At 37.7% G+C, this 12,012-nt stretch overlaps 1 protein-coding gene across 2 annotated transcripts in view; it reads right to left on the bottom strand.

Annotated features, from left to right (window-relative positions):
• The window catches only part of PARD3B (par-3 family cell polarity regulator beta), a 391,422-nt gene that overhangs the window by 157,390 nt on the left and 222,020 nt on the right, over positions 1 to 12,012 (bottom strand). Inside the window, exon 16 of one of the 2 annotated variants that reach the window (XM_054278137.1) lies at positions 9,148 to 9,192. The exons of the other annotated variant lie outside the window; for it this stretch is intronic. Coding sequence (XP_054134112.1) covers positions 9,148 to 9,192 — 45 coding nt within the window. The remainder of the gene's footprint in view (positions 1 to 9,147; positions 9,193 to 12,012) is intronic. 2 annotated transcript variants of the gene reach the window in all.

The raw sequence follows: 12,012 nt of genomic DNA on the forward strand, positions 1-12,012 counted from the left end.
CATTTTTCAAATTTAAAATATACTGTTGCTTAACCTTTGCTTAGGCCTAATGCCTGTTTTCTTGGGGTTTTGCCATCTCCAGTCACTTAAAATTTAGTAATAATTCTTTCTGCATGTGATATTCCAGGATCCCGAGGTACCAAGATGTTATGTCCTAATGACCACATCTGGAGAACTGCAGTATCTATGACCCTGTGTGAAATTCTGCACTAACACAGTTACACTGCTTTTTCTTTCAGAAATAGCTTTATTTCTGCACTCCTCCTCTAGACACATCCACCATATTTACAAGCTCTCCTACGCTCGTATGAGTCAGAAACAACCTGGAACACAAGGCAGCAGGAAGCTCCAACTCATAGCAGAAACTTTCAGCAAAGACAAGAAATGTGGCAGGCTCAGCACAGTCACAGTGGAAAATGTTGCCAGGTCTCAGGAAGAGAATGCAAGCCCCAAACAGCCCACAGCTGGTAACTCCTGCCAGCACCGCGCCGTTTCCTAGAGAGGGAATTTCAGCGCACAACAGACAGAGCTCTGCAGGCACATTACTCCTCCAGCCCACTGCAGGCTGGCACACAATGGATTTACCACAGACACACGACCACTTACTTCAAATACCAGCAGGCCTTATGTGGAGTGGATGCATTCATCACAACAATTAAAAGTCTACACTTTATTTCATTTTACACTGCTTACAGAGTCTGGATATTTTAATGCTCTCTTGACCTGCTTTACTGAATTCTGCACAGAGCAATATTCAGCAATACTGACCTACGAGAGAAGTGGCAACTGTGGAATGTGAACATCAGAACCCACCTCCAAGCCTCAGTTAATACAACAATATGCCCAGAATCACTTCAGGAAATTAAAGAGGAGGGAAAAAAAAGTAAAAAAGCAGAATTAGTATTAATGCATGGCTGGAAAAAATACTTGTGTGTCTGATTTTTCTTCCTAATCATTTTTCCCACTTCTGTATCATAATGGAGCTGTAACATTGAGGAACTGCTGAGCTTGAAATTTCCCATGTCACACTAAACAAAGCTCCTATCCTTTTCTCTGCTCCTAGAGGAAAGAATATCCCCAAAGGAAAAAAGGCTGTTGGTTTGCAACCCTTGGATGCCAATGATTCATACTAAGTTGTACATAATTCCCATATCATTGAGATGTGATCGAAAGGAAGCAAATCTTTCACCACTATTGTTTATTTTAGAACACTGCAGTTTGGATATCTGCCAGATCAGACCTTCTCCTCTGGGAAAAGGCTGTCCTTTCTGTTATGCATTTGAAGTTTACTCACATTTAAAAATAAGGCATTCCTCACACACAGAATCCCTCTTCGGCATCTTGCTCTAATAAACTCATGTCACAGCTTTAGCAGGCAGTTCCCTAGCTATGCATTCACAGGAGTACTTTCTAAAGTTCTTACCCACAGGAACTTTTAGGTTTTATTCCATGCTTGTCAAATGGAAATATCTTACTTTGGTCCCCAATTCAGGGCACAAGATTCATTCACAGAGAAGTCCAAGTTCTTAAAGACCTACTTGGTAGATGTACATGCACTTTTGCTCTTGAAGTGAGAATATGAAAAGGGCTTTGCTGTTGAAGGCAGGGGTTGGTTTTATAGTACAGAAAATTATCATTTTCTGGGTGAGACAGAATGAAATAAATGCTTCTGTATAACTTAGGCCTTTACAGTGTCATTGGTTCTCTAGTTCAGCAGCTTTCTGTGATCAGCTGGACTGAAAGAAACCTCACCTAGGGTAGGGAACCTACTCCCTGTGATTCTTAACAAAAACTGGTTTTTTCTGTCCAAGCTGCCTGATCACTCCATCTGGCCCTTACAAAAGCATCTCCCTGCTTGTCAGACCCAGCCGCTTTCAAGGACTGCTCAATCTTCTCTCACTCCTTAGGACAGGACCAGACCCAGAGCACAGCAGCCCAAACAAAACTAAGAGACAGACACAGTACATTTAGAGTAAGTAACATCACACAGTCAAAAATACACAATAACAACTTTCACAGGCCATTGAGCAAACCTCTCAGAAACTCACTTTCAGTTTAGTCCTCAGGACAATAAAAGAGACTCAAACTTGCTCCCCCACTTCCTTTCTTTCAGCACAAAGACATCTCTGAAGATCTGCAAATCTTCTTTCATCCACACTTTCTCCTTCAGATGTGTCTGCCTACGCCCTCCACCCCAGTCAACTTCTTCAGTTTAGGCTGATCCCAGGATCAAAAAGTGTCAGCTACAAAATCATTCTTCTCTTCTCCTGAACTTCTTTTTTTCTTGCTCCCTTGACTAAACCAGAAAAATACCATTCTTTTTTGTAGAATTATTTTTCTGCTAGGTTAGCTTCCCACAACAGCTCATAATGGAACTATAGGAATAATAATGGTGGCATAGAGAGAAAGGGGGCAGAAACACATGGCTTGGCCTTTATAAATACAAGGCTATCGTGGGATAACAGGAAAATATTCAGTCAACATGAGATTTTGTAAAAACTCAATTAGACTCTTGAACTTCCATCTGCATTGCTGTTGGTGTAAATTCAGTTTTGCTCTAGATCCTAAATGCCACACAAGAACATGGAGGGAAAACAGGTTTCTCCTGCAAGCTTGTTATTGTTCTCAGCAGATCAGATCTATTCACTTTAATAACTGTAATTCAAAGAAAGATCAACGGGCACTGATCTGTCGTATCTTAATACAAAGCATACTAAGAGTCACAGAACACAAAGCATTCATAAAATCAAAGTGAACAAGTGAATTTAGAAAAGATTCTTACATTCTAAGGATGAGACAGCAGGGATGCTCTTGTTCAGTTTGCAGAGGTTTACTGTCACTTTTTATTCCCTGGTCCTGCCACTGAGAAAGTGGCTTTATTCATGGCAAGTAAAACAGTATTAAAAAAATTTAAAAATTAATGCAAGTTTGGCATTTGAATTCAATGAGGGTATCATTTGACATGGTAGATATGGTGATTTAGTAGACAGCTGCCTCATGGTTCTCATCCATCCACTTGCTGAATTTCCCTTCTTATGGCATGTAAGCTTGTCTCTCAAATGGGTGGTTCAAGGGGATAATCTCAGCACTATTCATTTCTGTCCTTCATGTTTGAATTTTTGGCTATCTAGTTCTCTGAACCATCTCACCAGCTAAGCTGTGAGACTGGAATAAAGAATGGAATAATGGAAACCACGCAGCTGCAGATAGGAGGCATGGTGCCCAAGACTGCTTTATTCAGCAGCAGCAAGCTTTTAGATCAACATCATAACATCAAACATCACCCTCAAGTGAGGGATTTTTATCTACAGATGACTTTCTCAAGACCTAACAAAAAAGGGGTCACAACAAATCATCATCACACAGCTAATAAAGTCTTCAAAAAAAAAAAAAACCACAAAAAAAATTGGAAAGAAATCTGTCAAAGAAATAGTTACAGCTGGTGAGTTACTGGGAGTATAAAATTGTTCTTCTCAAGAGTAAAAATGAGTGGTTGTTTCCTTCCACAGAGGAGAACCATCTAACTACGTTATCTGAGAGCTGTTTATCAGCCACATAGACCTGGCAGGCAGAGGGGATGGTAAAGACCCCTAGCCTGACATTCAGAAGGGATTTTGACTTACAGCCTGCTTTTCACTAAAATTCAATAATACAGTAAGTTCTGTTAATTTAGAATAATGGTTTGAATCACAGAATTCTAAGTGTCCAGCCTTCCTTTTCCTGAGTCAGTCACAAAGCAAACTTCTCATGCATCAATACATACAGTTTTTGTGAAATTAGCAATGTTAATCCTCCCCATACCCTCCAAGCTCTAACCAATGACAATATCTACAACAACATATAGCATAATATATAACACTATTATACATGTTAAAAAATAAAGTTCATTTTAAAAGGGTAGCAAAGCCATATTTGCATTGAGTATTAAGTAAGTTAATGTATCCTCCTAGGTTCACTAGACAAGTTGTGCTTGAAGAAAAGAAAAAAACAACAGCAGCAAGGGAGTCAATGGAAGCTGAGTGTTTTAATTTTTGGAGTAGAAATTGTTTTAAACCCCAACAATATAATACACTCAATGTAATATCCTTGACTTTACTCTTTGCCAGACATAAATAAAGGAGAAAACATTAACTCCACAAGTGACCTGCAGGAAAAGAGCAACCTTACTTTTTGCTTCTCAGCTGCATGAACTGATAGATATTCTCAGATGAGAATTAATGTGGAACTGTAAGTTCAAAGCAACACTTGGCTTGGAGAATCATAATCAAAGTTGATGATAATGTTGATAATAACATGAACAACAACACTATCATAAGAATATAATCATTCAGGAGAGATGCCCAACTGAATGTAACAGGGAAAGAGTGAAAAATCTTGCAAAAATATTCCCCACAATAAACCATCAAACATAACCCACAGCTTAATGATTCAAAGCTTACAGAGGCACGAGGTGTGGGTAATAGAGTCAACTGAAGCATTGTAGAAAGGTACTTGAGTTTGTTTTTGTGCCAGTCACACCGAAATATCACCAAGCATCACATGGGCTGAATGATGGGAAAAAAAAATCACATTGCACAGCTTCCAGTGACACCACAGTTTGCTTATATCCAGTATCCAAGCCAAGACACACAGGTCAGGCTACACTGCTATTGCTGAGGTATACTGCAGACTGTGAAATAGACAAGTCCTCTTCACACTTGCAAGAAGGATGGAAGCAGCCAAGTATTACATTTACATTACATTACAAATACATTACAATTCTTATTCTCAGAGAAATAAAATAAACTAAAAACAACCTTTTCTCCTCTCAGAAATGCAAAGGGAAGGGTGAGATTCCATATGATACACACTTTCAGTTAGTAGCAAGGCTGTTTGGACAGGCACTTCACTGCATATGTCAGGCAGCTCAGCCATTTACACGAGTCTTTTCTACTGTGGACCAAGTTACTATGTAAATCCTTATGAACTCAGTACTAAACCCAATGCTCCCCTTGAAAAGCCAAGCTTTAATGACATCTACAGCAGCAAGAAGGCTTATTTAATAAAATTATAAAGTCTGGCATCAGGAGAGGAGAACAGCACTTCCCTATCCACTTCTTCGACATAATTGTGTTTCCTGCAAATGAAACTTATTACAATGGCACCAGCCTCAAGCAAGCCCAGCAGCATGCACTAAGCTTTCTGTAGTCTTTCCTAAATCCACTATTATTCCCCACCAGATTCCTTGATTAAAAGGAAGCCTCTTGAGCTACAAAACTATGCATAAACCACTGGATTTTTCTGGTGTTCCAATAGCTCACACTTAGCTTTAACAAAACCTCAGTAAAATGTCCTTAATGCAGAGTACATCCTGGCATTAAAGAATGCAGAAATACACCAAGACCTTTAACCTAAATTATTCCAAACTATCTCCACTTCCCATGTGAATTGCAGTTAAACCACAACTCAGTCATCCACACATGAGGCAGTACAGCTGTGATGGCACTCGGGCCCCAGGACAGGCTGCCCTTGCAGGATTTAGCTGCACAGCTGCCTCTCCAGGCCTTCCTTCCCAGAACACCAACCCTACCCACAGGCTGAACAGCCAAGTGGGAACTGCACTGGCAGCAAAATTAACAGTAAGGGGCAGAGCTTGACCAGAAGCATTCTTCCAACTATCCCAATGGGCCTTTTCCTACTCAAGTCTGAACCCTATCTCTTGCCACATGCTGTGGTTTTACCACACAGCGTTAATTCAAATTCAGCTTGGTAGCAGAACTACCCCCTATCACTCAGCCTTGCTGGTACTAAGCCATAGCCCAGTCACATGTTCCTCACATAGCAGCCAGCAAGAAAATAAGATCTTGCTCATCTTGTTTCAAGACGGTCTTGAAACACAAGCCCAGCCAAAAGCATGGTCTAGTGACATTAAAATAAAAATAGGAAAGCTTTTTTGACCATTTTGCTAATTAATATGTCAGAGCTCATAAAGAAAGACTCATCAGCTTTTCTCCAGCACTGCATCATCTGAAAGAGCTGTGTCAGCAGAGACCTCAGCAGACAGTCAATACATACTAAAGTGTTCTAAGCAGTAAATCAGAGCACAAAAAAGAATTTTAGAAAAAAAAAATTAAAATAGTTGCAAAAAAATCAGTACTCAATTTCATTATTTGATACAAATCAGGTTATATTTGATATGCAATTCTTGCCCTTCTTTATAAAGGATATTCTCTTAACTGTCCTAGAACTGCTTTTACAAAAAGCTAGGAGTTTTATGAAAAACTAAGCTAAAGCTGCTGATTTTTCATCTTTGTGAATTTTCAAGGATCTTCTCTGCTTATACAACAGAGGCACTACTTGTCTGCTTCTCATTCTCATCATTGGTATTGGCATACCATTGCTGAGCACACAGGAAGGCAGGAAGGTTACAGAGGACAAATTCTTTCTTAGAGGATTCAGAGAACTTGTCTTACATACACACACACTCACTCATACACACTGAAATCTGGTTTTTTTTCCAGAAAAGGACCAGGAGGCCGCATGAATACAGCACTCCAGTGCTTTTGCTGATGGCATTGCAGAAAATATTTTCAATAGTGTTCTTAGTATTTTCAATACTAAGAGCACCTGTGAGCACAGCAGGAGTCTTCCATCCAGTAGGATGAAATACAGGCCAGGTATGAGAACCAGAATTCACTGGTAGATTTCTGCAAGGGTCATATATGTATTTGGAACAAAGCTCCAGCCACCTTTCCACAGAACATGCTTACAAGCTCAGGATATGTGCTGACATACTTCTAAAACCCAAATCTAGAGAATTACTCTTTAAGTAAGGTGGGGGGAAAAGGAACTACTGCTTGTGGGTGCAATATACAAAATGACAAATGGGGCTAGAGCTACAGATCTTTCTAATGCCTCAGTCTTACAGAGAATTGTGATAACCCTTTATGAAATTAATGCATGCCTCTAACTCCTGCTGCTGAGTAACATGTGATATGTGAGGGATAAAGTAGCTGTTCCAAAAGCTGAGACTAAATGCTTGAAGAGCCACTGCCCCAGAAGAAATAGAAAGGATATTTCCCTAGAGAGAATTACTCAGCTGTGTATTTTACAGAACAAGTCATGTTGAAGGAGAGATAGGATAATTGCATTGATTGTTAGTAGGTGATAATTAATTCTGTAGAGAAGTACATTTAGTTTCCTGAAGTCTAGAATAGGATGGAAACTCTCCATTCTGTAATGAGAAAAATACTGTGGTTTGCTCATAGCACAAGAAGCTGCAATGTCTCCCTTTAATGTTCTTAAGGGACATGCATGAAGGCAGCACAATGAATGATGTGAAAACAGAAGTTTTGTGGTGGGACTAAACGCCAGACAATTGCACATATGACATATATTTCCAGAAAGCATAGAGTAAAAAGGGACCAGAGAAAAAGAACACCATGTTCTTGAACAGACCTTTAAATTAAATATTTGAATGGAAAAATGTGGAAACCAAAATTGTAGCTTGATTTCCTTTATGAAGCATTAGGAAGTGGAACATAGAGAGCAGGAGAAATGTTTTTCAATGGTATTTGAACGGTATTTAAAGAGGATAGAACCAATAAAAATAATTTACACACCAACTGTCTCAGAAGTTAGCTAAATTATTTTATTCTTACAGGGGAAAAAAAAGAAACAACTTGAGGAATCTTTGTATCTATTCCTTGGGTGATTTGTTGGCCACTGATTTTAGTTTATGAAAAAAGATCTTAGGTATATGTAAGAGATCTGTGAGGAATAAGTAAAGCAAACAAGTCAAAGTTCAATAAACATAGGTCCATATGTTCACATAAAATTTGTAGGTGTCTTCAAAGAGAAAACTTTTCAAAGTGAGTTTTCAAGAATCTGCAGAAGTGTGCAGAAGAAAGATCAAATGCTACTAAAAATTATAAAGCTTAATGTACCTAAAACAATTGACTGCCAAAGAGTTATAATCTTACTCCTCAATATTCTTTGATAGCAGTGAATTCCATTGATCTTTGGTAAACTGCATGATGTTGCAATGTTTGTAGTAATTTTTCTGAACAGGGAAAAGCCCAAGGGCAACACCCTCAGCTTCTTCAAGTTGACAAGATCATTTCTTTGAAGCTTTCACATTCCCAAAAGAGAAAGTTGAAAGAATTTTTTTCTTCCCAGGAGTGATAATATTACAAGACATATGAACTATTCCCTGATTCAGAAAGAGAATCCAAGAACTTCACAAGCTTAGGAAAGAAGCCAAAAAAATTTAAAAAGAATTTGTCTACTAAGTTCAGGAAAAGGTCTTCAGATAAGGAAAATCCACACCAGAGAAGAAGGACACCCAGCCGTATAGAGAAAGAATACCATAAACAATCAGGAATCTCATAGCTGACCTCCTTTTGCATGAATTCAGCTTCTTAAACCTATCCATGGAGTGGGAAAGGGCAGTGTGCAATGTGCTACAAAGGGACAGTCTGAAACTTCAGGATTTTCTAACATCAGAAGGCACTGCTGAATAACTGAAGTTTTCTAGGAAGTTTAAGGTTTCTCATGTCAGCTTACCCAAAGCTCATGAAAAATTACCATCTTACGTGACAATGCCTTGCAAGTTTTCTAATACAACAGCTGCAAGTTGTACAATGTCCTGGTATGGTTGGTAGAACTTATTTAGTAAGCAGATAGAGTAATTGCAGCACTGTGGATTAATGTTTTTTATTATTATCGCCTGAAAAGTTTAAGAAAAAACAAATTATTTCTCCTGCACAAGCACAACAAAAGAAAAAGCTGTAACATTTTTTTTTTTACTCTGTAAATTATTTTTGTAAAAGCAAATAAATACTTGTATTTCTCAAAGTGTGTACAGTTTAAGTCTCTACACTCCACAAGAGCACACTTCTACTTATTCGCAAGTGCATTTTCTTCAATTTACAATACCTGGACTGAAAAATAAAGTTACAGCTCTTCCTGCAAATGACTTGCCTACGTACGCTGCCTGGCAAAGAGCAACTCCAAATTCATCATCGTTCAACTTGGAGTCAGTGCTTACAAAGTAATGCCTCAATTTCAAGTGTCTTTGTCACCACAGTTTGTGGAAGCTGACTTCATTTACTGCCCATACTACTTTCAAGTTGCTGACTTTTTCTCCAAAATAGGAGGACAGCTTACCCGATTTGTGTCCGGCCAACAAACCAACTTTGCTTTCATCTGCCACTGGAGAAATAAAAGAAAAGACACAAAGATCAGAAACTTATTTAAATTCACAAGCCTTTGAAACACTGTCAAATTACTTCAGACACAGTATCCTGAATCTTTAAATTATAATAATCTGAAAAAAAGTCTTTCTTTACCTAATCCACATGGGGTGCTTCAAAGTCCAAATATCTGAATCAAAGCCCTCTGAAACCAATAAAAGGACTACCAGCAGTCCTTGTGGATTACAGATCAGGACCTCAGAACTTACACACTCAAAACTGAGTTGTCAGAAGAGCAATTGCACTTGTAAATAACTCATCTTGCCAGACAAATCACAGGGCATAGGAGAGTTGTAACATTTTCAGATCAAAGACCTCAATTGTAAAAAGAATCCAGATGTGGAAACATTCCCATCTGCAAGAATGACTCGCAGGACCTCTGCAGATAATAAGGTCTCCCAAACCCTGATCTTTTTAAAGGCTTATGCATTTTTTTGTATGTTATATTTTATTTTGTCTATAAATTGTAACTTTGTAGTATTTCACAACATCTTCTAAAGAAAGATGCATGCAGTAGCAACAGTTTGCAGACAGTAGTGGAGGAGCAAATTCTGAATGTAACAGGAATTGGAAGTTCTATTCAGTAACTTCAGTTTATTGTCATATATCTCAAGAAACTAATTAAAATACTGTCCTGGAGGGCTGAGGGGAAGAATCAATCACTATTTCTTAAAATGAATTCTATGCAAAGAAACAGCAGTAAATGTAATGTTAGGGATGATAAAACAAGAACAGGAAATGAATGTTAGGGTTGAAAGCTTATCCTTCAACTCTGCCGACCCAAGCATTCCCTTATAACTCACCTTAAAACATAATCTCCTTATATGATAAAAAATTGTCAAGTCATACCAAAAATTCCATAAATGCAAACTTAAACAAGCTCTGTACAGCAGTCACTATCAAAAGTTTACATAGAGCGTTATCTGCCATAATACCAGAACCTGCAATTTTCTACCTAGGAGAGAGCAGTACAGTAGTTACTGACATTTAGGAACTGCTACGGGGAAAATAATGAGAGTAAATATTTTCTTATATTGCCTCTCTACATTTAGAGAAGCTTTTACCCTCAAAATTCAACATCAAATTCAGGACTAGGATTCACAACTGGAGTCATAAATCCACAAATGACCACTCTATCTCTTCTGTACTCCTGTGACCTAATTGCCACCTGATATCAGCAAATTGACTTAGTGTATGGTTTTTATGGGATGTAGGTGCTAATAAAGGAAGACTAATTCTGCTTGCAGCATTATGTAGAGATTCTGCTAAACAAAATGGCAATGAGACTAGTCAAAATTAGAAGTGCAACCAGAACTCAAGTCCTTGATCTTTCAACTTTTTTTTTGTCCCTGGAAATGATAACTATCGGACTCCTTGCTATGCAGTTTGAGCCTATAATGCAAAATGACTGGACAAGGATTTACTATAAGGATAGCTCAAACTCCTTTTCCTGCTCCCTCCTCCTAAATTTGTCTCTAAGCAAAACAACTGAGGAAAACTTTGGTCCTAAAGGTTAGTGTTTTGACAAGTTATGATTGTGTGAAAATAAGGGATTATAATGGAAACGGATTCACAGCCTTAATTATAGCAGTCACTAGTGGCAACCAGTACAATGTATGATAATTACTTAAAGCAGGTAATGTTACAGTACATAGGAACTTTAAAAAATAAGACAAAACCCAAGGTTCACAGTAAATTTTTAAAGCTATGCTGATGACTTGGTTTGCCTGAAACTAAGTTTTACATTATTAAAAGGGATAAATCCATTTAACTTAATCATACTTTACACACCAGCTTCACATACAAAAATTAGATTTTAATACTGGAGGGAAAAAAGGAAGAATAAAATGATTAAAAAATGAAAAATAATCTTACCAAAATACAAGGTTAGCATTATGAGTTTAAGCACATACATGCACAAAACCTGGGAAATGCAAATATTAAAGTTCTATATCAAAGTTTGAGCAAAATACATGTGCACCTCCACAGGGTAGTTTTAATTTCATGGGTTATTATGCTTAGGCAGGGCCTTTTAGGCTGGCCATCTTTCATTAGACTGAACAGAAGTAGCCCAAAAAAGTCCATTGGATAAGAACCCCATTGCTTCCCTTGTTTCCCCTGGAACAAGGAGAAGACCACAGAAAAAATCCAACAAAAACAAAACCAGAAAAAGGCCAACAGAAGATAAATACTTTGTATGCCAAGGTTGAAAACTTTGTAACTAAAGGTTTCATTTAAGTAGTACATGGGACATGCTGTTCCACAAAATAACATTTGAAAACACTTCTTCGCATGTTGTTCAAAACTGATACAAACATTCAGTTATGACAAAAATAGGCTCTCTCCAGTTCTTGGCCTTTGAAAAAAGGCAAGTAGTAAGAGGAAATTTCTGTCCTAAAATTCTATTAGTTTTGGCCTGTCTTTGTAGAAAATCACATGAAAGATTTTAAACAAGAAAAAAATACCATCTACTCTTAAAACTCAAGTAAAAAGAATTCTAATTATTTTTATATTGCAACATCAGAAAGTAATTACTTTGCAAATAACAGAAATATTTCAGCTCAAGAAGACCACACTTGGGAATGCACAAGTAAATATTTTTATGAAGACACTAGAATTACTGTATATTCTTGAGCTAGAATTATTAAACGCATAACATCTCAAAAAAATAGAAACCAGTTATTTTGGGACTCCAAAGAAAAAACTCAAACAAAAATCTGGGAAGGAGTCAGACAAGAGAATAAATAGATTCACAAACAAGAAGATACTTCTCCTTTAC

The sequence above is a fragment of the Melozone crissalis genome, unplaced genomic scaffold (assembly GCF_028551555.1).
Source record: "Melozone crissalis strain CALT ecotype California unplaced genomic scaffold, PUWL_Pcris_2 ptg000023l_1, whole genome shotgun sequence".
Taxonomy (NCBI): domain Eukaryota; kingdom Metazoa; phylum Chordata; class Aves; order Passeriformes; family Passerellidae; genus Melozone; species Melozone crissalis.